We start from the raw sequence: 25,133 nt of genomic DNA, 5'->3' as shown, positions 1-25,133 counted from the left end.
GGGAGATTTTGGGAAAGAGAAATATTCATTTTATTGAGGTTGTTGAGCTAGGAGATTCTGGGAGGGTCTAGAGATTCCATGACTATTCTTGTCCAATATGTGGGAGGAAGAGGCTGTCTGAAAAATAAAGAAAGTCATAGCTCTGACCATATAGTAAAGCGTCTGAATCCAGCCAGATCTGAAGCCAGAGGCTATCTGCCATTCCCCACCACTTCGGACCTCCTAGTTACAAGAACGAACAAATTCATTTTTTGCTTAAACTGAGTTCACTTGGGTTTCTATAAATTACAACAGAAAGGATCCTAACTAAGGCACTTCCTTTTTAACCATTCTTCCCATTGGCAATTACCTCCTATAATTATTCCCATTTGTCGAAATCCTAGTTGTCGTCAGACTATAAGACTCTTCTTTTTTTTTTTAAGATTTTATTTATTTATTAATGAGAGACAGAGAGAGAGAGAGACAGAGACAGAGGCAGAGGCAGAGATACAGGCAGAGGGAGAAGCAGGCTCCATGCAGGGAGCCCGATGTGGGACTCGCTCCCAGGACTCCAGGATCACGCCTTGGGCCTAAGGCAGGCGCTAAACTGCTGAGCCACCCAGGCATCCCAATAAGACTCGTCTATTCCAGCTTCTTCATATCCACTCCTGACATCATTTTATTCCCTCTTCCGAAGTCTCTGGCCCTTGATTTAAAATGTTCTTATGGTTACAGGTCATTTGCATGGTTTATTTATGTGCATTTCCTAGCACTTTTCTTAGATTATAAGCACCTTGAGGACAGAAGCCATATGTCACTAGGATATATAATATATTTACTCCCCAACTGCATGCCACAGCTTATTGCTGGAGCTTATAAATCCATGTGCACACCAAGCCTCTAATGCATAGTATTCCATCAAATGCAGGTGTTTGAGAAAATTCATTATGGCAAAAAGCTACCATAACTATTACTTAACTGTAATGCTAATATAGAGAAGCTAGCAAATATTTTGGACATTAAAAACAAGTCCTCAGGGCAGCCCCGGTGGCGCAGCGGTTTAGCACCGCCTGCAGCCCAGGGTGTGATCCTGGAGACCCGGGATCAAGTCCCACATCAGGCTCCCTGCATGGAGCCTGCTTCTCCCTCTGCCTGTGTCTCTGCCTCTCTCTCTCTCTCTCTCTAAGAATAATTAAAATCTTAAAAAAAAAAAACAAGTCCTCAAATGATCTGAATGTGGTTTACATGGATGTATACATGTGTGCAAAACTTTTGAGTTTTACACTTAAGATTTATGTACTTTATGCAAGATACGCCACAGTAAAAAGTAAAAACTAAAATAAAAATAAAGGAGTCCTCATATTCAACAAACTTGTCCATCACTAGTCAATAAACAAAAATTAATTAGATCAGAGACCTAAATAAACTGAATGCTAAAACTATACAGCTTCTAGAAGATAATATAGAAGAATATCTTATGACCTTGAGATAGGCAGTAACTTCTTAGAACACTAAAAGCAGCAAAAACGGGCAAGAAATTCTAACAGATTCTGAACAAAAGAACATATACAAATGGTCAATCAACACACAAAACATGTTCAACATCATTACGCATGAGGGAATTGCAAATTAAAACCACCAATTTACACCCACTAAAATGGCTAAAATTCCTCATACATTATTGGTGGGAATATAAACTGGTACCACTGGGGAAAACTGTGACTTTCACAAAAACTGAACCTAAGCCTACCTGTGATGAGCACCTCCACCCCCGGTACTTACCAGTGAGAGATGAAAACATGTATCTGCAGAAAGAATTGTGTAGGAATGTTCCTGGCAGCTTGATTCATAATATCCCAAAGCTGAAAACAATCCAAATGCTCATCTACAGACAAATAGATAAACAAATTATGTTACATTTTACACAGTGGAATACTACTCACCAAAAAAAGGGGGGGAAGAACCAACTATTGATACATGTCACAGCATGAATGAATCTCAAAAACATTACTCAAAAACTGAGTAAAGGTAGCCAGACATAAAAGAGCACATACTGTATTATGATTCCATTATATGAAGTTCAAGAACTGGAAAAATTAATCTATGTGGGTGGAAATTATAATAGGGTTTGCTTCTAGTGGGGAAAGAGTGATTGTAAAAGGTTGCCGCAGATTATCTGGGGTGATGGAAGCTACTCTGTCTTGATTGAGGCACTGTTAAATGCCTCAATGCCACTGTAAATCCATATAAGGATTTACATATTTGTCAAAACCCATTGTTTTTAAGAGCTATGTATTTCCTTATTTGTGATTTATATCCAATTTGTATATATTTATATTTACTTTTATATTCTGTATTTTATAAATGAAAATAATATATAGATGTATATAGGTAAATATATATGTAAATATATATTTATATATCATATATAGTATATAGGTATATAATACATATTCTATATGTAAATATATAATATATAAATATTACTTGTATGTCTAAGTGTGTGTGTGTGTGTATATATATATATATATATATATAAAGACAGAAAGAGACAGAGACCTTCTAAAATATTCCTAAACTTAGAAACAGAAGAACTAACTCCAAATCTCAGCTCTTCCACTAACTGTGGTATCTGCTAGTATCCTCATCAATTCAATGGACCCATCCTATTAAGCTTGCTCACCTCAAAGGGCTGTTTCAACTGTAATCATATCTGGGAAAGTGCTTGGAAAACTTTTCATTGTGTATTCCAAGAGCCTCCTCTCCAAGTTACTTTGTGTAGCTCTCTTCCTGGCCCTGATGTACCAGCTACACTGCACCTTGAACTTACCACGTGCTTTCCAGCCTCAGGACCTTTGCACATGCTGTTTCTCCACCCACATGATTCCTCTCCCTTGTCTTCCATGGCTGGCTTCCTCGAATTCTTGCAGTGTCAGCCAAAATCTGTTAATCTTCAGATTGTCTGTCCCCACCTCTTACTCTTCCTTCATTCTACTTGTCCTGCTTCATAGTTATTTATTTGGTTATTTACTTCCCCATGGAATAGTGAACTCCCGAAGTATAGGAAACATGCTGGTTTTATTCACTGGTACATCCTCAATCCTTAGCATATAGAAATTACCCAGTCCACAGGAAATGACCCAAACTTATTGCCAAGTAAATAACTTCACCAACAAACATGAGCTTTCGTGCATGGACTTTGAAATCTATTTGTGCTGACTCAGGACTTGGAGCCAGGTCTTCCCTGGGGCTTGGTGGGTGCCAGAAAAGTGACACCAGGATAATGCTAGTGTCCTTGTTGTTTGCTCGCTTGGGAAAAGCTATTTGTGCCAAAGGACTCAAGGAAACCTTAGGACATCTTGTCCTTAGGGGGGCGGAAACACCCTCTCTTCATAGTGATGCCTTATAGTCTCTGTGTTGGGCTACAGCCCGGGGTTCTGCATGTACCTCCAGGTTGAGAAGAATCTAAATACAAACAGGCTAGCTATCTAACATGCAAGAATCATCCTCCAGCTCCAGGGCCCTCCGCATCCCGCACTCAGGACAAGGACCAAGAGAAAATGGAATGAGCGCCTACGTCCACCTTCTTTGCAGACCTCTCTGGCTTTGGCGCTTGCAGACCTCTGGCTTGTCATGAGGTCTTTTAGCCCTAATCCCCCGCCCCCCAAATAATCAAACCACTATCTTTTTCGTTTTTTGGATCTGAATGCTATTGCCATTTCTCTTTTTGGAGTTAGCCCCAGGTTGAGCGGCCTCCCCCGAGCCCAGGGCACCTGAGCATCACACATAGCTCATCTGCCTGTGGGAGCTCTCCGAAACCTTCTGTTTTACAACTGGAATGTGTAGCTGGCCCAGATTATTTTGGCTCTTGTGATATCAGTGCTATGGGGAAATGCTCCCTAGCCAGTGGCAAAGTCCACAGAGTGTATAAACTTAGAGAATGCTCTGGTGGAAATGTACAGATTTTGAAATAGGAGAGAAATCTCCCTCTGCCCCCTACTACTTCCTCCATAGCCAAAATTCTGCTTTCTCTCTGCCTGACTGTGTCCCTTGAAATCTGTATTCCTTTCAAAAGATAATATCAATAAGCCCTTTCTGTGAGTGGGATTTGGGGCTTCTCTGTTTCTCATCTGAGAATCCATCCTGTGCCAATGAGTTTGGGCCTCTGGCCCACATGTTAATTATTGTACCAGGGTTCCTGGAGTCAAATGGGGACAGAATGCCTTTTTGGCTAAAAGAGAGGTATTCTGGAAGGATTTTCTTTTCTTAAAGCATTAATCTAGCTTAGAGGGGCTGAGAGAGTGAAAATGCTTGTATGTTTCATTGATGTTTGCTCCTTTTTGTCTGAGCAACACATTTAACTGGGGTTTGAGAACCAAATGTTAATGACTCTCTGGGATTTCTTGAACTTATATTGGCAATCATCATTTTTGCTGACAGTGCCAGGAAATTTAAAAAAAAAAAACAATATTTTAGGATGCAGAATGGTGGAAAGGGAGTCTAGTGGGGTGTGTGTGTGTGTGTGTGTGTGTGCGCACACACGTGCACACATGTGCACAAATGTGGAAAAGAAACCTCACTGAACAAGAGTCAGAAGGCGTGTGTAGGAGTCTGGGCACATCTCTCCAGTGCTCTAAGCCTCAATTTTTTTCATCCATAAAGCAGGCAACATGATCCTCATCTCTCCTGATTCTTGTGTTGGGTGACAATCAAATGAAACAGTGAATGAAAAAGACTTTAGTTAGCCTCTGTTTTGCTAGCTTCTTCCCTTCACTAGTCTTTGAAAGAAAAGCCAGCATATATTTGGCTTTTTTTATTGTTACTTTTGGTTGCTGGCTGTGTTTCTTTTCATCATTAAAATTTCATACAGTTCTGCACAGCAGTTGAGCACAAGGCAAATCGAGCTTTATTTGGGTTATAGGTAAATGGGGCAAGGTAAAAAGAGTCAGTTTATTGTGCGTCCAGTGTCCTTATGTACAATTGTCCTCATTTTAAATATTTCATCCCATTGTTAGACCGTGCATCCAACCGTGCATTTCTGTCTCTCATTCAGAAAGCACAGTCTCTATAATTAAGTGATGATAAAAAGAGACATAGGACAGTGAGCACAGGAGAGAGGCTTTGCTCTTCTCTTTGTATGTAGAAGGGCAGCGGGCAAGCCAGACCAAAGAGAAAGAACCCTTTCATCATGCTCGTGAAAACAGGTGACTTGTTTTGGCCAACAGGCCCAGAATTTCACCCTCCAGCTCCTTTTACAATTCCCAGGTGAGTGGTGCCTGGTGACGCCCGTGTCTAGTTTGGGAAGGATATCCTGTGTACATCTCAGTAGCCCTCACCTTTTACTGCACCCTTGCTCTAAGCTCTGACACTTTTCAGCTGCTCTTTGGACAATTTCTGCTGGGTGACTAGCCTGACTAAGGCAGTGGGGCAAGAGCAGTCAGGACTTCTTCCTGCTGGAAGCCATCTGCCTCAAGATGCATTCTCTAGGACATGTCACTCATTTGAATGTGGAAGTGCCTCTGGCATATCTGTTTCCAACTGGGAATCTCTGGTGTTGAGAGAAAGCAGGATGCATTTGAGGAGAAAGAAAGAAAGCCAGTGTAGCTGTCTGTGCTGCCAGAGGGGAGATGGGTCTGAGGTGAGATAGGGAAGCTGGCAGGGACCAGGCCATGCAGGGCCTTACAGACCATGGCAAGAAATCTGGCTTTATCCCAACAGCCAAGTGAAGCCACTGAATGGTGTTAAATGCTATTGGCGGTGGTGGGAGTCAAGGTTAAGCATCATCAGATTGGCGTTTTTAAAGCATTGCTGTGGCTCCTGTGTGGAGAGTGAATGGGGGAAAGGTCCAGTCTGGACCTACTGGGATCTTCTGGACAAGAGATGTTAGGGCTCAGATGGTGCAGACCATCTTCTACTCCCAGGGCATTACATAGTCTTGATTCCCTGGCAGCTTTCATACCCTTTGTACTATCTAAAGTACTGCTTTGGAGCCTGTATTAGTTTGCCAGGGCTACCACAGCAAAAATACCATACGCGAGCGGCTTAAACAAGAGAAATTTATCTTATGATAGTTCTGGAGGCTGGAAGTCTGAGATCAAGGGATCATCAGGGTTGGTTTCTTCTGAGGCCTCTCTCCTTGGCTTGTTGACAGCCATCTTATCCCTGTGTCTTCACTCGGTCCTGATCTCTTCTTATAAGAACATAAGGACATCAGTCATATTAGAGCTCACCCTAATGACTTCATTTTAACTTCATCACCTCTTTAAAGTCCCTGACTTCAAATACAACCACATTATGATTCCCAATGTACTTTTATTTTTGGATTCCTTATAAAGGGTATTGAGATAAGATTTAGCGCTTCTGTTATTTCTCATTGTTCAATCCCTGCTGCCCGCCCCCCGCACACCCAGTAACCACATTATGTATAGGAAAAGTTGTATGACCATTTGATGGATTTCATTTGGGTTTTGGTCTTCCACCAGAATGTTGAACTTGACCATGTTGTGATTTCTATTACAGCGTGGTTTAGCCACAGAAATTTCCTGTACTGGCTACTGGTTACTTCTTGGGAGCAAGTCTTTTGCATTTGCCTTCTTTGTGGGCTCAAGAAATACCTGTTGTAGGAAACAGCTGTCAAATTCATCCTGACCAGAAACGTAGCTCCTCATCTCATCCCACATGTGTGTCTAAATGTTTGTCCAGGACCCACAAGAATCCCCCAGCCTGTAGCATTTCACCTTGAGTAATTTAAAATCTGTTAGGGGAAATAAAGTAAGTGCAAAAGTGACACTATTATAGGGTAGAAGATGGTCTAGGTGAGTGTCTTTCTCCATACCAGGGGCAGGAGCATTACCCAGGAACTTGTTAGAAATACAAATTCTGGGCAGCCCAGGGGGCTCAGTGGTTTAGCACCGCCTTCAGCCCAAGATGTGATCCTGGAGTTCCGGGATCGAGTCCCACATCGGGCTCCCTGCATGGAGCCTGCTTCTCCCTCTGCCTGTGTCTCTGCCTCAATCTCTCTCTCTGTCTCTCATGAATAAATAAATAAAATCTTTAAAAAAAAAATACAAATTCTCAGCTCCCACCCCAGACCTATTCAATAGAAAACCCTGAGGATGGGGCCCAGCAATCTGTTTTCTCAAGATATTTAGGGATTCTGATGCAGGCTCAAGTTTGAAAACCACTGCTTAGTCATAAAAAGTACATGCCATGAGTTTTTAAAGGAGAGCTCATATTTAGAAGAGAGTGAGGGGAGAATCTGAAAATATTTCTAAAAGTATGTTGCATACGAGATAGGCCTTGAGGAGTGGGTTGGATTTTTATATTTATATGTAGATGATCATATTTACTACAATTGCCATCTGCATGTTTATGTATTTCTTTTACAAAAGTAATTAACAGCCTGGACTCTAACTCAGAAGATCTGCTAGCTGTCCCTTCCTTGCATTTTAACTGGCTCACTATGAATTGAAGCTTCTACCAACATATGCTCAGTTATAGAACTGGCAATTACAATTGGAGGCATTTTGTTGGAGGATAATTTCCATTCCAAACATAGCTTGAATGGAGGTGGAGTTCTACCTCTATATCCTTGAGGTAAAATCAGGCCAAAGCATCCTTGAATCTCAGAGTGGGTAGGGATATTTAAAATCATCTGGTCTAATATCCAGCTGTCTCTAATACTCCAAGCCTCTGAGCTGGCCTTGAGAGATGGGTGGCATCAGGACACCGAGCATAGACACACACACTTCTGCTGGCCCACTGGATGATGCTATAGCAGGGTGGGCAACCTATGGCTCAAAGGCCATTTCTGGCACACTGCCTATCTTTGTAGATAAAGTATTATTAGAACACAGCCATGCCCATTCATTTACCTAATGTCTATGGCAGCTTTTGTGCTACAATGGTGCAAAATTTTAATCCCCCCTTAAGACTGCATTTATAAGAACTCTTAGATTGCAAGTGTCAAAAACCCAGTTGAGATTAACTTAAGTTAAGCATGAATCTGTTGGCTCCTGACCCTTGAGTAGCTGCTCTGGAGATCCAAATGGACTATGTTCTCTGTGTATGCTGCTCTGGTCAGGTTGACTGCACCTCCTGTTGCTGAGCTCTCTCCCGGCTCATGCAGTCGGCTTGACTCTCCTACCTGCACTGCCCATTTCCATTCCATTCCACCCAATCCATTCTCCTAAGTTCAGATCATTTTTCTGTTGCAGTGGATTCTGGAATGGTAGCATGAACATGAGACTTGGCATCAGAAGTCCTGAGTTCTAGTCCTGACTGTGCTATTGAATACAAAAATATGAGATGAGATGTCAAGACACTGAAATGACCTCCAGTGGGTAGGGCCAGAGGGATCAGGGAATTGCCCCTCCTTGAGATCTAGAAAAGATGTGTGGTAGGAAGGTCACTGAGGTCATTTAGGTGAGAGATGCTTGTGGCTGGGACTGGGCTGGTAGAGATGGAGAGAAAGGGCTGAACTGGGGAGCTTGGTGAGGGATCCATCTGTATGCCTTGATAATGGATAGGCCATGAGAGTTTCAACAAACCCACAAATTTCAGAGTTCATCGTGTTGAAGAACTGACTCTGGTTTCAGGGACAAATGACACCATCATAAGCTGGCTCTGAGACCTTGAAGTACATTCCTCAGAACACACTGGGGAGAAAGGGAGCCCCTTTGCTTATGTCTCTGCCCACGCAGCCACCACTGTTCATCTCTGCCTGATGGGGGGTGGCTCTAATAACAGAAACAGAAACAGCTCTTCTTAGAAGAAATGACAACTTTAGAAAAGAAAGACGCTGAGTAAATTAAATGGGTGTTTAATCTACTTGTATTAGGACATTATTTCATTGCCAGATGACTTAAACATTTGTGAAGATTGGCAAACACATTGGGGAAAATATACTTTGTAATGCTCAGAGGGATATTGGCATAAAGTCATCTGTGACAACACTTTTGATATGCACTAGTATCAGTTATCAAGATTTCTAAAATTCTCATCTAAGTGCCAGAGAGCGTGTGAGTCTTCTAGTCACTAACCCAAGGGTTCTCAGCCTTTAGTGAACAAAAGACTCCAGAGGAGCTTGTCTAAAATTTAAAGTCTGCTTCAGTAGGTCTGGGGTAAAGGTAAAGCTCAGGAATCTGCATTTTGACAACCCATGATCCCTCTCCAGGTGATTCTGAAGCAGAGGGGTAGCTGACCACTTTGAGAAATACTCATACAACAAAAAGCACCACACCACCTGAAGAAATTTGTTCCCACTTCACTTCTACCACTGATTTCCACTATGCCACCCCCTTGTCTTACCCCACCTCTGCTCACCTAACTTTCCTCTCCACAAACGTTCTCTGACTGCTTGGATGTTCCAGAGCATAGCACCTTTGGTTTCACAAAATGCCTGCAGCAACAAGTGACAGTCCCCAACTAAAAGTAGCTTGAAGAATCTAGCCACCTCTATTTCATAGGCTAGAAAAGTCAGAGGGGCAGATCCAAGGCAGGTTGAGTTAGAGGCTCAGCATCATCTTCAAGCACCCAGATTCTTTACAACTCAGGTGGCTCCCCCTCAGAATCCATCGTGGGCAGCAGAGGTGCCTTTCCAGCATCCACGGTGGACAGAAACCTCCAGAGGCTGGGAAAAGCAAAGAAAACCTTCCTCTTCCATCTGACATCCCCTGGATCTCACTGGCCAAGAGTCTATCACACCCCTTTGCCTAAATCCGTCAGTTGGCACAGGAATAAGTTTATTAGAATCAGTTTCATCAATCAAGATTCCCTCCCCATGTAAAGACCGAAAGACATGGCTGTTCAGGGGAGAACCAACAAAAGTAGGTTTGCTCCAGGAGACAGGGGTTCTTGTAGCAGATGAAGAGATGAATGACTGTTAAGCTGGCAGCAGTAGTGTCTGCTACAGACTCCTCTTCCTCTCTTGGAGTCACATGAAGACAGGGGCCACGTCCACCTCATCCGTCCTTGAGTCCTCAGCGAGAGGCTGTGAGTCCTGTTGGATCCGTGAGGTCCAGCATGAAATGGTCCTGGACTGTGTTTAACTTAAATTGATAGCAGATTACTATTTAGAGGGAAAACTGTGATTAATTAAGACATAAAGTGGTCGACTACAAGAGACAAAACTGCAACTCAAACATATATATATTTTTAGAAAGGGACTCTGCTATATTGGTTCACATAATGGGGAAGTTCAGAAGTGATGGTGGCTTCAGGCCCATCTGGATCCACAGACTCAAGTGATGGATTCAGGAACCTGTTCGTCCTCTTATCTCTAGTAGTCAGTCTCTCCCAACGTGGGGGGCGAGATGGCAGCAGGGGCCCCAGACTACCTCCTCCCACTTTGGCCACCCAGATGGCTCCTCCAAGAGCTCCTGTAGAAAAACCCCAGAGATGACATGGTCACAAGCCTGCCAATCAGGCAGAGAATTGGGGTCCTCTGATTGGCCAGGCTCAGGGTACTTGCCGACCCTGTGTTGAAAGAGGGTCAGCCCACCCGAACTCCACCAAGCGGGTTCCCCACAGGAAAAAGAGGTTGTGTGTGCCAGAAGAAGCTGAGCAGATGCTGAGCCGGCAAAACAACAGATGTCCACTACATTTACGGATGGAAAAAGCTATTTGCAGGGCATTCTACATGGGCCAAATGGTAATTGAGAACTACTTGCTGATACACACAGAAAGTAAACATTTCCCCCTCATCCCCCAGACTAAATAGGTTCAGTTTTCAACCTCAAACAATGGTTTATTTCCTGAAGACAAAAAAAGCAACTCTTGCCTGTTGATTTTCAGGGGGGAGGGGGATCTTTCGTTTTATAAAATCTTTTATCTCAAAGGGAAGTGTATTATTCATCTTTTCTCCCAATTGTCTGTTAGTCTTTTTATTCTGCCCCTTTCTTGGTTACTCATCATGTCTTGACTTCTTTGTCCCAGGTACCATGTGTCAACAATCTACTATCAAATACAAAATGGTGCCACCTCCAGTTGTGTTCTTTCTCTCTCCCCTTTTCCTTCAGAAATAATTCATGGAGCATGTGGGTGTCTCAGTTGGTTGAGATGGGGATTCTTGATTTCTGCTCAGATCATGATCTCAGGGTCTTAGGATAGAGCCCCACATTGGGCAAAGCCCTGCCTTGGGTGCTGTGCTCAGTAGGGAGTCTGCTTGAGGATTCTCTGTTCTCCTTCAGCCTCTCCCCCAACTGACATTCTCTCTCTCTCTAATAAATAAAAAAATCTTTAGGGAAAAGAAAGAAAGAACTCATTAAAATGTTAGCACTCCATTTTTGGACCTCTCTGATTTTCTTACCAAACTCTACCTGAGGCTGTAGCATTTAGGGATGTGTTTTCATTATTCATTCATTTGGCAAGTATGAGTTGAGTGATTACTAGCCCAGGGACTGGATGTAGCTTTAAAGATGCAATTAAAAAAATATATCTTCCCTATTCATTCTGGAATTTCCTTTGGAATGGGAGATGTATTTACTTTAGATTTATATCTCCATAATATTTACCTTCATTTTGTTATCATTACTGCTGCTACCATTATCATGATCATTACAGAAGGCTTCGGCTTAGCACTTGCAATATACCAGAGGATGGGACAAAAAGCACTTCCATGAAGAAAGCACTATATATACACCACTTATGCTCCATTCAAAAATTCTGAAAGGCAAACTTATTATCCTCATTTTACAGAGCGGGAAGCTAAGGCTCAGTGACATGGCCCTTGGCTTAATCTCATACAGCCTGCGATCCAAGTCTGGATTTGAACCCAGATTTGACAGGTCCCACAGCCTGTTCTCTTTCCAGGTCACAAAAGCTACTTCAAAAATTTCATGGATTAAAAAAAAAAAAATTTCATGGATAGCAATGAAAATTTGCTTGGTTTTCTGGGAGGGCTAAGGTTCACATCCACCACCTTGGATGTGGACTACAGGATGTGGCCTTTGAGTTGTGGGTCCTGTAGTGAGGATAAATGTGCACCCTTCATCCTAATTCCACTTGTGACATGGCAGACGTGTTTGAGGCTACATCCATTTGTCCCCAACCCATACATCCACAATTTCAAATACTGCTCTCTGAAGGGCCTTGGGCCTTGGTCTCCTCATTGGCAACACTTTGAGGCTTGTTGTAGGTAAGGATGTCTAATAGGACTTTCTGCACTAGTGAAAATGTTCTATTTCTGTGCTATTCGATACAATTGCCACTTGTATCCACTGAATACTTAAAACGTGGCTAGCATGACTAAGAAACGGCAGTTTTAATTTTACTTAATTTTAATTTAAATAGCCACATATAAAGAATGATTACTATATGGGACACTGCAAACCTAGAATAATTTTTACCATTCTTTTCACTTCTGATCTTATACATATTACTGGGTTGCAAAGAACATTTTTTAATGAAATGGCATGAAGTATTGGAATGGAATAAATAAAAAAAATCAGCACATATTATGTGTACTAAAAATAAGTCTTTTTGTGAGATTTTTGTTTCACATATTTGTGTACTGGGTCATTTTACAAAATTAATTTCATGGATCATGGTCAAAAGAAGTTTGCAAACCTTTGCCTACCCCTGAGTAATGTCACAGAGACCTTGAGAGTGACAGGTTTATATGGTGCTCCTTTATCCAGCCTGGGGTTTTGCAAGACCTCATTTTAGGAATATTCTGTTCATCCAGATCCTACAGGCATATGGTGAGCACATGACTTCTCAAATGGTAATTGGAAGTGACTTTGTGGTCATCTATCTGTCTGGATACAGAGATCCCAAACTGGTGGCCCACGGGCATAATACACCCCACAGACAGGCCTTTCAGGGACCTTAACATGATTTTGCAGGACAATAATCCCCTGGGGCTCAGTAGCTTCTTCTCCTGTGGGTGAGCTGCTCTCTGAGGTTTGATCCCTTGGATTGCTTTTCCACCGAGGCTACCTGCCTGGCCCCTGAGCGCATTATGTGTTGCAATCTTATTTAATATGCATAGAATATTGTATCTGAAAGGAAACTGAGAGATCCAAGAATGCAAGCCTTTTCCTCTATAGACGGAAAACAGTGACCCAGGAATGGGGCCTGTTCTGCCTGAGGCCTCACGCAAAATAAATGCTTCCCCTTCTCAGGGAAGAACCAGATATTAACAGAAATCTTGGTAGGACAGAGGTGGAAGGAAGGAAGGGAGAGATGGAAGGAGGGAAGAAACAGAGAAGGAGGGAAGGAAGGAGGAGATGGGACACGGGGAAGATGGTGAGCCATCCTCTCAGCCTGGGGAAAGGAGGGCCTGATGGCTCAGGTCTGGGGTTGGGAGGAGCTATTATGGAATAATCTGCCCTCTGAGCACTGAGGCTGCTTGGGACAGCTTGGAGAATTCCCTGGCTTATGTCACTTGCACCTCATTTTGGCCTCCTCTCAGGCAAACTGTCCTGATCTGAAGCAAGAGCATTTCCCTGTTTGCCTGGTGTGGCCAGCATGGTGAGGATCCTCCCCTCTCTGAGCCTCAGGGCTGTGTCTGTAAAGGTGTGAGTGTGGATGAGATGGAGCAGAAGGGGCCCTAGGGGCCAGCTTGGAGAGAGAGGGAGTCACAAGTAGGTGGCATGTCAGGCCCTCCCGCTGGTCAACCAGAGAAGCTCTGTGAGCCCCAGGCAAGAACCACAGGAGCTGTGCCTTCTAGTACCTGGCAGTGCAGGAGAGAAGCTGGCCAAGGGTGAGGCAAAAAGGAAGAGGTAGGAACCATAGTGATCTGGGAGGATTTAGAAACAAACACCAGGCTGCCCAAACAAAGCACATCTGGGAGCCCCATCCAATACAGGCACCCCCTGGTCTAAGGGATGTCCCTGAATGCCCACCAGGTCACCCTGTGTTTGTTTCCATTCCATGCAGATTTGCGATGGAATCAGTACAGCCTAGAGGCCATTCCATCATTTCAAGGAAGGGTTTGAAGCTTAAAAAAAAAAAAAAAAAAAGGAAAGAAAGAAAGAAGGGAAACAAAACTAAGCAAAACGAAACCTCTAGACTAGATGTTTACTATATGCCTTTTGCTCTAATGCTGAAAACCCACAAGTCAAGGGGAGCCCGGGTGAAAGCTGATGTTTCTTGCATTTCTCAACAGTATATCTGAGCCTGATGGCCAACCAGCGTCAGGAAGCAAACATTGTATAAGTATTAAAACCTCTGGCTCAGAGGCCAAGGGACTGAGTCACTCAGAGCATAAAGACAATTGCTGGCTTCCTGGAGTTACTCTACATCCATCGCGGCTTCCAGGGCCTCAGACGAAACCCAAATATATTTTCAGATAAGCTGTAGAGATACTGGAAAGGGTACCTCCAGGTCCCAGGGCAAGGCACCCCCATACTGCCTGCTGGGGATGCTCGGGCAGGTCCCCTTCTTTCCCTCAGGATACATGGGGCAGAAGGAGGCCAGGGTGGGAATGCCATCTGGGAGAGAAAGTCAAGGCTCTTCTAGGTCTTCAGTGCCTGTCTGAACACTAGCTCCAACCTTTACATGTGGGGTGACTTCAGGCAAGTTAATTAACCTTCTCTGTGCCTCAGATTGGCCATAGATAAAAGAGAGATCCTATCGTATTTATCTCCTGGGGCTGCAAGAATTCAGTGAGATGCTAAGTGTGAAGCCCTTAGCAAGGGGCCTGGCACATTGTAATTGCCCAATGTCTGTTATTGCTTAGCTCTTCTTATAGCCTCTCGGAGTCCCTGACTGGGGGCTTGGTAAAGATAGTGAGGGACAGCGCCGGCAGTGACAGGAGACCTGGCGTTGAATGACAGGAGCCACCCCCAAGTGGGAAAAATGCAAGATATCCTAGGGATTTCCCCTTCTGCAACAGGTCTCAACTATTCCTCAGCCATTCTCCCCCAGCTCTGCAGGTCATAGTCTTAAAACCCAGTGCCCAAGTGCAGCAAGATGGTATTCTTGAAATATTAACTGGTATTTCCCTCAGCCTCCCCTCTTGCTCCTTCTCCCTCTATTCAGGGAGGGAGGCCTCAGGGCCAGGATGGGCAGCAGAAGGCAGAGACAAGAGGTCGCTTCCTGGCTTTTGAATTTCCAAAGTCTGTGCCCTTAGAACAGGAAGGATCCATCACAAAGCTAAATATGCTAGAGAACGTGTAAATTAGAGAGGGCAGAAAGGCCTCCTTTACTCCCAGCTAACAAAAATGGAAGATTCCCTGGCCCAGCGGTGGGGAGGAAAATCTCAGGGCAAGAAATGAGAACACAGATCTATTTGAGTCCTTAGAAAGAGGCCCATCATGCTGCCCCGCTGGGCGGTGCCCTCGAACATAACCCCAGTGAAGAGCAGGATGGGGGGCGCAGACTGGCTGCAACTTAGTTTCTGCCTATCTTGAAATAGGAACCAGACTGACCTATCAGAAAGAAGTGAGCAGCCTTTTTTTTTTTAATCAAAGCATTTTATTGAATTCAATCAGAAATATATGGGGTTTTTTTTCTTTTTCTTTTTTTAAATTTACACTCATAAGATTAACATAAAAATAAGTGGAAAGTGAATTCTCTGACATTGTACCTGGACCAGCTTTCTGAATATACCAAATCAATAACAAATTTGCAGTTCCCATTTTAGCAGGTGCCCTCACTCTGGAGTGAGGGGTGCATTCCAGCGGTGGGCTGCAGGTGGGGCCTCCTCATCCAGGGCCCCGCCATGTAAGGGCCCAGCTGGGTCCAGGCAGCGCCTGTCTGCTGTAGCTGTAGCGTGGCAGCTGGCTGTCAGGCAAGAGCGGTCTGTCTGGCCAAGAGCGTGCCGTTCTGACACATGTCCTGACAGCACATTTCTGAAGAAGGTGGCACAAGCCATGTTGCCAGCTGCACTCCATGACCATGGAGCACGCTGACGAGCCTGGCAGAGAGAGGCCGTGGGAGAGTTTCTGTTGGGGGGAAGGTTTTACAGTCTCATCTTGGAGGTGACAGACTGTGTTACTGACGCTACTGCCCTGCTGACACGGGAAAGTGTGGCCAGGCCGGGCCATCTGGGCAGGGACCCGGGGATTCCCAGAGGGCTCCTGCCTCTGCACTGCGACAGCTGCCAGCACCTGCGGAGCCTAACTCTCCGGGGAGCCCAACCTGCATACCTGTCAGGCCGTCCATCCTGTGCCAGGGAAGTGGCTCAAGGCGTCCATCCCATGGCCCCGGGGGCAGCCAGCACGGCCTCTTCATCCACAGCCACAGATGCTGGATTACTGTGCCCAGTGTCCTGGTCTGGACCCTGCAAACGTTATCCTTCAATCTGTGAAATACATGAATGTATTTTAAATCAGCCGGATAGGGATCCCTGGGTGGCGCAGCGGTTTGGCGCCTGCCTTTGGCCCAGGGCGCGATCCTGGAGACCCGGGATTGAATCCCACGTCGGGCTCCCGGTGCATGGAGCCTGCTTCTCCCTCTGCCTGTGTCTCTGCCTCTCTCTCTCTCTGTGACTATCATAAATAAATAAAAATTTTAAAAAATAAAAATAAAAAAAATAAATCAGCTGGATAATGGATGGATGATTACTGTGGAGAGAATAATCGGATACCCCCAGTAGACTCCCCCAAGCCCACTCCCTCCCCAGAAGGAACCACTCTTGGCTCTTTTGCATGGCAGGCAGTAGAGCTTCTTGGTGAGAACTGCCTAGGTTCAGATCCTACCTCTGCCATTTACTAATGCTATGGCTGTGGGTGAGTGACCTCAGCTCTTTGGGCCTCACTTTCCCTATCTATAAAACAGGGATAAGAATATTTCCCCCTCCTGAATAACCAGAACTCAGTGAGATGGCATATGTACATTGCTGAGCACAGTTCCGGGCAGAGTAACCACTCTGCAAATAACTGTCTCTTATCCTTCCAGGACTTTCCTTATGCATTGTCCCTGCTCTTTCTTCATGCATGGCTTCATTCTGAGCTCCCTCCTTATGCTTCTGCATCTTAGACTGACTCCCCAGCCCACGTGGGCTAATGCTAAGTATCAGCATGACTCCAGATCTATGAAAATATATTCTTTGGTTAACTCTCTCCCCCACCTTTTGTGACCTGTGGGCCTGCTGCAGGTTGAGCTCTCTTTCATCCCATTATCCTAAAACACACACCCTCAGACACTGACATGGGCAAACCGAAGTTCTCACCCTCTCCCTCTGGGCCTCAGCCTTCTCATTTGCTAAAGGAAACCATTAGACTCATTTTATTCATTCTTTTATTTATTCATCAAGCGCTTATCGAGCATTTAACGTGCTTGGCACTGAGGTGCAGTGGCCAACGTAACACACGTGGTCCCTGCCACAATGAGGCTCGCAATCTCATATATTAGGTAGGTAACCTCCTAGTTCAGGAAGCTCTGATTGGTTCCTGGGATTCACACAATAAACATCGATGTAATGACACAATGAGATAACACATACATGGCCCTTAGGCATTACCAAAAGCAGCTCTCATGATCTCCCTACCAGATTTTCAGAAAACAAATCACTCACCTATTCTAAGTATGCACACACAACTGTCAATGCCAACACGTCCCCCTGGAAACAGCAGATGTGCCCAAAATACACCGCCCCAGGAAAACGTAGATCATAGCCTCTGTTTCCCACAACAGGAAACACCTAATTTACACATTCCTCTGCAGGATACATCAAAAGCGTGTCAGCCACCCACCTCTACAGCCCACAGAAACCCATACACAAAAGCTCAGAGATGGGGGGAGAAAGAAGAGGTGGCTTTGAGGTGGTGAACAGGCTTCTCTTCCTGACAGGCAGCTGGGAGGGAAAACCAGAAAACCTTTGCCCAAGTTGGACTGGTCCCAAAATGGATTTGATGATGTTTGAGCCAAACTCGGGTGCACATGGCAGGGGCAATCCTAAAGAATTCCTACATTGAATTGGAGGGGGTGGTGCATGACTTCAGAGACCTTCTGATATTAACTACTGCTTCTATTTCTTAAGTCCACCTGGTATCTTAAGCACTTTTATATCATTTAAGTAGTTTAATACTCACACATGACCTGAGTTCTTCCCATTCTAGAGATGAGCAAACTGAGACAGGTGTCATGCGCTTAACTTGTTTAAGGTAACACAGCCAGCAGGCAACAGAGCTAGAGTGCAAACTGAGCCCCCCTAAGTCTAGCATCCACACCCTGAACCTCTCTGCACCTGGTGCCCGTCACGCAGGGATCCCATGTCACTGTCATCATACCACAGGAGACAGGATCAGGGCTGCAGGCCCTGATTCAACTCCAAAACCAAACTCAAGGCTGGTGTTATAAACTATGCTTCTACGCAGACCCCACCCTCACCTTTCAAGCAGACTGCTTTCTCCCCATGAAATGACTGGATCCACTGTCGAGTCTCCTCCTCGAAACTTAGAAAATACCTGTGAACACACTCAGGGTACTTTGGGTCCTAATGAAGCTGTGAGGAGCCAACGTGTGACAGCTGCCGCACCCCGCGGTTTCCCAGGGCCCGGGGCGGTTGCAAGCTCATTTGTGAACTAGTTGATTCTCTGCTTGATGTTTCGACTTCAACCAGAAGCTCCACTGTTGTTATTACACTTCCAGCCAGTTATTCACAGTTTGTTGTACTGTCTCCAAGTCAGGTTTGTCGCTCTTTTTAAATTTATATCCCAGGATGGCATAGGTGCTTCTGCCTCTTAAAGACAATTTTAAAGATGACTCCATTAAAAAGGGAGGGACATTTTTTCCCTACACTGTCAGGCAACCCTCAGGAGAGGAAAGGACAAATTGTTCAAGCACCATCAGTATCCAGGAGAACATAACTTAGGTCATGTTGTCTGTGAGAGAGGAAGCATGCCATTAGCTGCTTTTAAAAAGACCCTAATCTCGTAACCTCACCATCTAGTTTAAGAGCGAGACCAGTTCATGGAGAGAAGGGAGTGGGGAGGGAGGAAGAAGCACTGAAAAGAACACCCCAAGCCAGAACCAGCTTTTAATTGGAGGGAATGTTATAAATCATTTGTCCAATCTCCTCAGTGACTGCGGAGGGAGGATGTGTCCAGTAAAGCCAGGTCACAGCAAAGAGGGATCTGGAAGCCAGGGTACCCCAGCCTTGTCTATGAGAAACACCTGAGACAAGGAATGACAGCCAGCCCGAGAGAGGAAGAAAAAGCCGGGTGGAAGAATTGGGTGCTGAGTTTATTTCTTGCTCCTTTGACTCACATGCTCCCTGTAACTTACTAGGAGGCCAGCCACTCCTCCCCTTCCGCTTTGCCCTTGTGCTCCAACACTTTTAAATTATTTTTATCACATTTGGGAAGAGCTTTACTTGCAAATTTAGTCATGGAATTAAGCTATATCTTCCCCCAGACCTGAAGATCTGCTACACATATATTTCAGACCCTTCAATTTTCATCCCAAAGGCATTGTCCAGCTGATTTTCCTTCTTAAAAAAGAATACTAACAGCCCTTGCCAGTTGATTTCTTTGCTTCTATCCTTGGAAAAATTGAGATTGTTAAGTCTCACAGTGCCTGAAAAATTGTGATTTAAAAAAATTAGTATTTATTTTATGTTCAGAATCTTTGGTTTCCGGATCAAATTCAGGATGGGTGAATGTGTGCGTAATGGTTCCTATTGCAAACTGCTTTTGAGTACAACTGTAAAACTCTTAAAAGATGAAAACGAATAATTTAAGTCTGAGGTGGTATTTCTAAATTAATTTGTACATGTTATTTTTATATAAATAGGATTCAACCAGACTTAAATTCTTGTTCTCCCATTTTCAACGTCTGGTGTTCCGTTTGAGGATCTATAAAGTTGTAACGTCCAATGATGGTACCACTAGCCATATGTGGCTATTTAAATGCAAATTTATATTAATTAAAATGGAATAAAATTAAAAATTCAGTATTTCAGTCATACTAGCCATATTTCAAGTGCCCAACAGTCACATATGGCTAGTAATTATTATATTGGACAGTGTAGATATAGAACATTTCTATACTCAGAAATCTCCTGGACAGCCCTCCTTACAGACTAGGAACTTGGAATGTCTCTCCTAGGTGCCCTTTACTGGACAAATAACATTAAACAGAAGCCAGAGATTCCCTACACACATTTTAGAACCATATCACATCATCTAGGTGTCTAAACTTGATAGCTTCATAGATTATTTCACAAGTCAGCAGAGCTAATGTCCTTTGAGGCTCATGGCTGCTCTAAAATGTTGCTCTCAAGGATAGGGAGTTCAAAATTCAAGAACAAGTCAATTTGAAATTCAGGAGTCATTTGCACATAGGACAAATGTTATAATGCATGTGACTGGTTTGTAGTAGTTTCTGAGATAAAAAAAATTAGTGGAAATAATAACCAGCAGAAAATCAACAATAAAATTTTAATGTTTTGGTGGAGGTGGTGGTTAGAAATTGTGGGAAGAAATAGCACCTTCCATACACACCTACACACAGAGAATAAGATTTGATTAAGTTGTTGATTTAATTACCCCAGGATACAAAATCTTGTTGGAAATGAGGTGACTTTTAGGGCAGGAGCAGATACGGCATATCTCAGCTTAGCTCCCCTTGACCCCTAGAGTTTCTTTTTTTTTTTTTTTTTTTAATTTTTTGTCACTATCTAGATAAGGAAAGGTCTTCACACCTCTATAAGCTCAAATCTTGCTACACTGCTGCCCTTTTATAATCACAGTTTACATCAGCAATCTGGAGGAACTCACACGAAGGATGCCTACATTTCTATTTATAAGATTATTTACAAACATCAGACATTTGTGGGTTTCCAGCCACAGTCAGCAGCACCAAAGCAGCACCCTCATCCTAAGGGAAGCAGCGGAGTTAGGGCTGGGGGGCCCATCACTAACTCTGCCCCCAGAAAACCTATTTTCTCAATCTATCTGCTCACTAGGATTTTATACCTTTTTATCTGAGTGGTTCAAAGACTGAGTCTTGACCAAAGACCATGATCACAAATCCATTTCCCCAGAAAATCAAATCAGGAAAAAAATCTTACTGATCTTGGAAGTTGGTTCTTGAGGAAGAAAGTGCGTTAAATTAGAAGAGGGAGATGAAAATGTGTGCAGTGATTCTGGAGGAACTTTTGGATACTTCAGAGACCTCTCATCACTGTTGGTGATGATTATCCTGTTAGCTGTTACTTGGTTTTTAGACTCACAGTTTTGCTTCTCTCAACAATCGTGGATCACTAGACTGCTCAAGATAAACAGGATCTACATTTTTCTCACAAACTGATAGGAGAGGGGAGAGTGAAATATTTTTAGGGATGGTAAGCACGAATCAGAGAAATAAGAAAAGGAGACGGGATGAATGCTTATGGACATTCTGGGGGTGAGGAAGGATTGCTCTGAGCTATGGGGCAGGTGTGATGATCATGGTACCAGTGAGCATTTGTGGAACACTTCAAAATGCTTTATGTGTATTAACCCATTTAGTGAGTTAATTAATGATTTCATTAACTAGCTAACTCACTTAAATTTTGTCTGAAATTTAAGACAGGAAAAAGCTGAGTAAGAGGCATGAACTCCTCGAGAGAAAGATTGTGAGAAGGATATTATTCCCCCACCCCAGAGTTGTCAGATGCAACACTTTCAGGGCTAAGTAACCAGCTTTTTGCCCTACAGCACACTGGTGATTCAGGATAGCTGTAAGTGGAAGATGATTGAAAGTCCTGCTTTCCTGTTACTTGTCTTTAAAAGGAGAAAGGCAGCTGAGATCAGTTATGGAGGCCATCTTGGAAAATCTGAAGAAAGCTGTAGGATAATGTTCAGAACACCAAATTTTATATTTCATTAAAAATTAGATCCCAGGTGTATGCATCAGAATATGCTGTGGTGACAAGGCTATGACAACAAAAATTCCTCCTTTTTCACAATAGATATTCATCCCGGGTTAGCCTTGGAGCTGCACTCCATGACTCAACCAGGATCCAGGCTGATGCATCCGGTACACCATCTGGGGTATCACTGATTGTGGGCTATGGAAAAAGCAATATGGCAGATCACAGACTGGCTCATAGGACTTCCAGTTGAAAGTGACACATGCACTTTCCATTCACCTTTCATTGCCAAGCAAGACACCATGTGCCATCTTTCATGTGCCTGGAATAAAAGATTCAAATTTCAGTGAACAGCCATTAACAACTGCCACACTAGGTCAGGGAGCCCTGAATCGAGTAATCTCTAAGTTCCTTTGCAGTCCAAGGTTCATGTGACTCCAGATTAATTTCTAATATGCTTATTCAGAATTTAGGCAGTAAACCTGTAGGTCTAAATGGTAGACATCAATTTCCCTCCAATCAGGTGGTCATCTTTATAGCCAGAACAAGAGTGAGCCTTCTCCTAACAAGCGAAAGATTTTGGACTGTTGCTTTAACTTTGGGAATTGAGGAACTGACATTCTCTCCTGATCCCCCTAGGGGCTTCCTATAAGAAAGATTTGGTTCCTTATTGGCAAAGTTACCTCAGTAGCTTATACCATAATGAGGTGGGACCAGACAGCTCTCAATACCCCTTACAACCCTGAATTTTCTTATTCTAAGCAGGTGCCTATTATTATTAAATTCCAGATGACCAGATTTTAGAGTGGTCAAGCTAAGTATACGTCAGGAACAGGAGATCTAGAAAAGTAGCCATGAGAAAATCTTAGCAAGACAATAATAGACCCATAGACTAGGGAACTCTACAGTAGTGTCAAATGCCCAGCCTCCAATGACTTCATAACCCCTTCATAATCTCTACCAGATTTTTTTAAAGATTTTATTTATTTATTCATGAGAGACACACAGAGATAGGCAGAGACATAGGCAGAGGGAGAAGCAGGCCCCACAGGGAGCCCAATTCAGGACTTGATCCCAGGACCCTGGGATTATGCCCTGAACTGAAGGCAGACACTCAACCACTGAGCCACCCAGGCATCCCTATCAGATCTTTTTCTTAATTATATACTTTTAACATTTTCTCAGTGTTATGGAAAGTGCCACTCAAAAGCAGCTTTAAGATGAGTCCCCTCACCCGCTCCTTCCAGTTAGAATGCCTCCCATTTATGCCTCTGTTATACAAAGCCTGCTACCATTGACCTCATTTTATAGATGTCAAAACTAGAGGCTCAGAGAGGGGATGTCACTTGCTTTGCTCAAAGGCCACTTGGAGGCAGGTTCAGCCACCCATTCCTTTGAGACCCATGTCAACTGCAAGGACCAAATTGGGATCTGGTTTTGATCCAGAAATCACCCAAGTAATGGTATTTCTGGATCATTTACCTTGAAATACTTTACTTCATTTTTTTACTTTTCTTCTTTCATGAACTTGGCCTCTATTCTTGCAACGAGAGGTTATGATCACTCCTAAGTCTCTGCCCACATAAGGAGATTTATGGTTTCACATCTCAATGATGCCTTACTTGGCATATGTGGCCTGGTGATGTATTGAAGGTACTTGGCTAACTACCTCCACCCTTTCTGCTTTTTCTCCCATTTAGGATTATGATAATGTCTTATAGCAGTTTGTAAAGAAGAAAGTCCTTCTGGATGGTGATCTCTTTGTTTCTTTCTACAGTTCCTTATCAGCAGAATCCTTACAATCCCCGAGGCAGCTCCAATGTCATCCAGTGCTACCGATGTGGAGACACCTGCAAAGGGGAAGTGGTTCGTGTCCACAACAACCACTTCCACATCAGATGCTTCACCTGTCAAGGTAGGAGGCCTGGACTCCCAACTCCTTTATCAGATTGCAGGCCCTGGTTTCACCCCCAGGATGTACCACAGGGGTAGGCAAAAAAAAAAAAAAAAAAAAATCACAGGCAGTTGAGATACCTCTACAGGCCTAAAGAAACTGTCCTTGAACCTGTTATGAGAATTCTCCCTTAGGCAGTATGAAGTGAAGAGGGAGGGAAGAGTCAGGACTTGGGGGGAGAGAGGGAACCTGGTGACCTCAGAGTGGTAGTACTGACTCAGAAGGAAAAAAAGCAATCCTGCAAGCTTAACTTACACATCTAGAAAGACTCCTCTATCTTGTGCCTCTAAATCAACTTGAGAGTGAATGAAAGAGCAAGCTGTCCTGGCTAAAATTCAGCACAGCTCTGAGCACACCTATTCTATGGCAGTGTGGCAGTCGTCAAAGGTTAAGCTTAATAAGGGAGAAGGTACATTAGGACTTCACTAAGGACTGTAATTTGGAAACAGACAGATGTTGGGTTACCTCTGACCTCTTAAAAACTACAAGTTCCTAAAGAAGCAGGATAACTAGCAGCAGGAAGAAAGAGGCCCTCAGCTGAGAGCCTGGAGAGCCCTCTGGCCCAAGCCAGGCAACACTGTCCTCCCCAGGAGTGGATGCCTCTCCAGCGGCCATTTCTTGAACTCCTGGCCCAGGCTTTCTGTTCCACTGTGCAGCCATTCTGAGGTTGGATTGTTTGACCACAAACCAGTACCTTCCACCTATTGGTTCTAGATTCGTTCTCATGAAGTTTGATGAATACTTCATGTTTCCTTTACCCCATGGCTGCCATCCACATACTTGCAGATCTCCCCAAAAGATTACATTGCAGGTCCTTACCTTGGGCCTCATCTGAAATGATTCCAACTTGTATCATCTTAGAGTCTTCTACCTTGATCCATTCTGGTTTGTCGCTATCATCCTTAAAGCATAGTGCCCAGAACAGACCACAGTTCTCAAGGTCTGCCAAATACAGCAAAGGCACCATTTCTGTTCATATGATTGATGTTGAATTGACCTCCTGAGGAGTCACTTCACAGGATTAACGTATGTTGAATTTAAGGTCAATTGAAACCTCAGATCTTTTCATTTTAGTAACTGCTTCCAACCTCAGTCTCATATGTCTAAGACTGACTTTCCCTGCCATTGAGAAAAATTCTGGATTTCTTTCTCAGGATCTCACTAGACTCTGCACTGAGCAAATAAATTACATATTCATATTCCCTACATTTTTTTATGGAAGCATATATGGGATATCTTTTAATTGATGTGATTTAATTTCTATATTGAGAATTGGCAAACCCCTTTAGTGTAAGCTGACCTGCAAAAGTGTCTTGGCGAGTGAACATTTTTCTGTCCCTAGATATTGAGGCAGGGCAAAGGGTAAAAGCAATAAAATTGTTCTAAGAAGGTTTGAGCTAGATCTGTGCAATTGTGTTCTTAAGAAAGTACATTAATTACCCTTTGTTTACACAA

The 25,133-nt window shown here is 43.7% G+C and overlaps 1 protein-coding gene across 1 annotated transcript in view; it reads left to right on the top strand.

Annotated features, from left to right (window-relative positions):
* The window catches only part of ABLIM3 (actin binding LIM protein family member 3), a 109,602-nt gene that overhangs the window by 13,859 nt on the left and 70,610 nt on the right, over nt 1-25,133 (top strand). Inside the window, exon 3 of the mRNA XM_077895957.1 lies at nt 23,502-23,639. Within this exon, the coding sequence (XP_077752083.1) occupies nt 23,502-23,639 (138 nt within the window). The remainder of the gene's footprint in view (nt 1-23,501; nt 23,640-25,133) is intronic.

Source organism: Canis aureus, chromosome 4 (assembly GCF_053574225.1).
Source record: "Canis aureus isolate CA01 chromosome 4, VMU_Caureus_v.1.0, whole genome shotgun sequence".
Classification (NCBI taxonomy): domain Eukaryota; kingdom Metazoa; phylum Chordata; class Mammalia; order Carnivora; family Canidae; genus Canis; species Canis aureus.
Note: the sequence above shows the minus strand (reverse complement) of the source record. Positions and strands in the feature narration are given on the sequence as shown.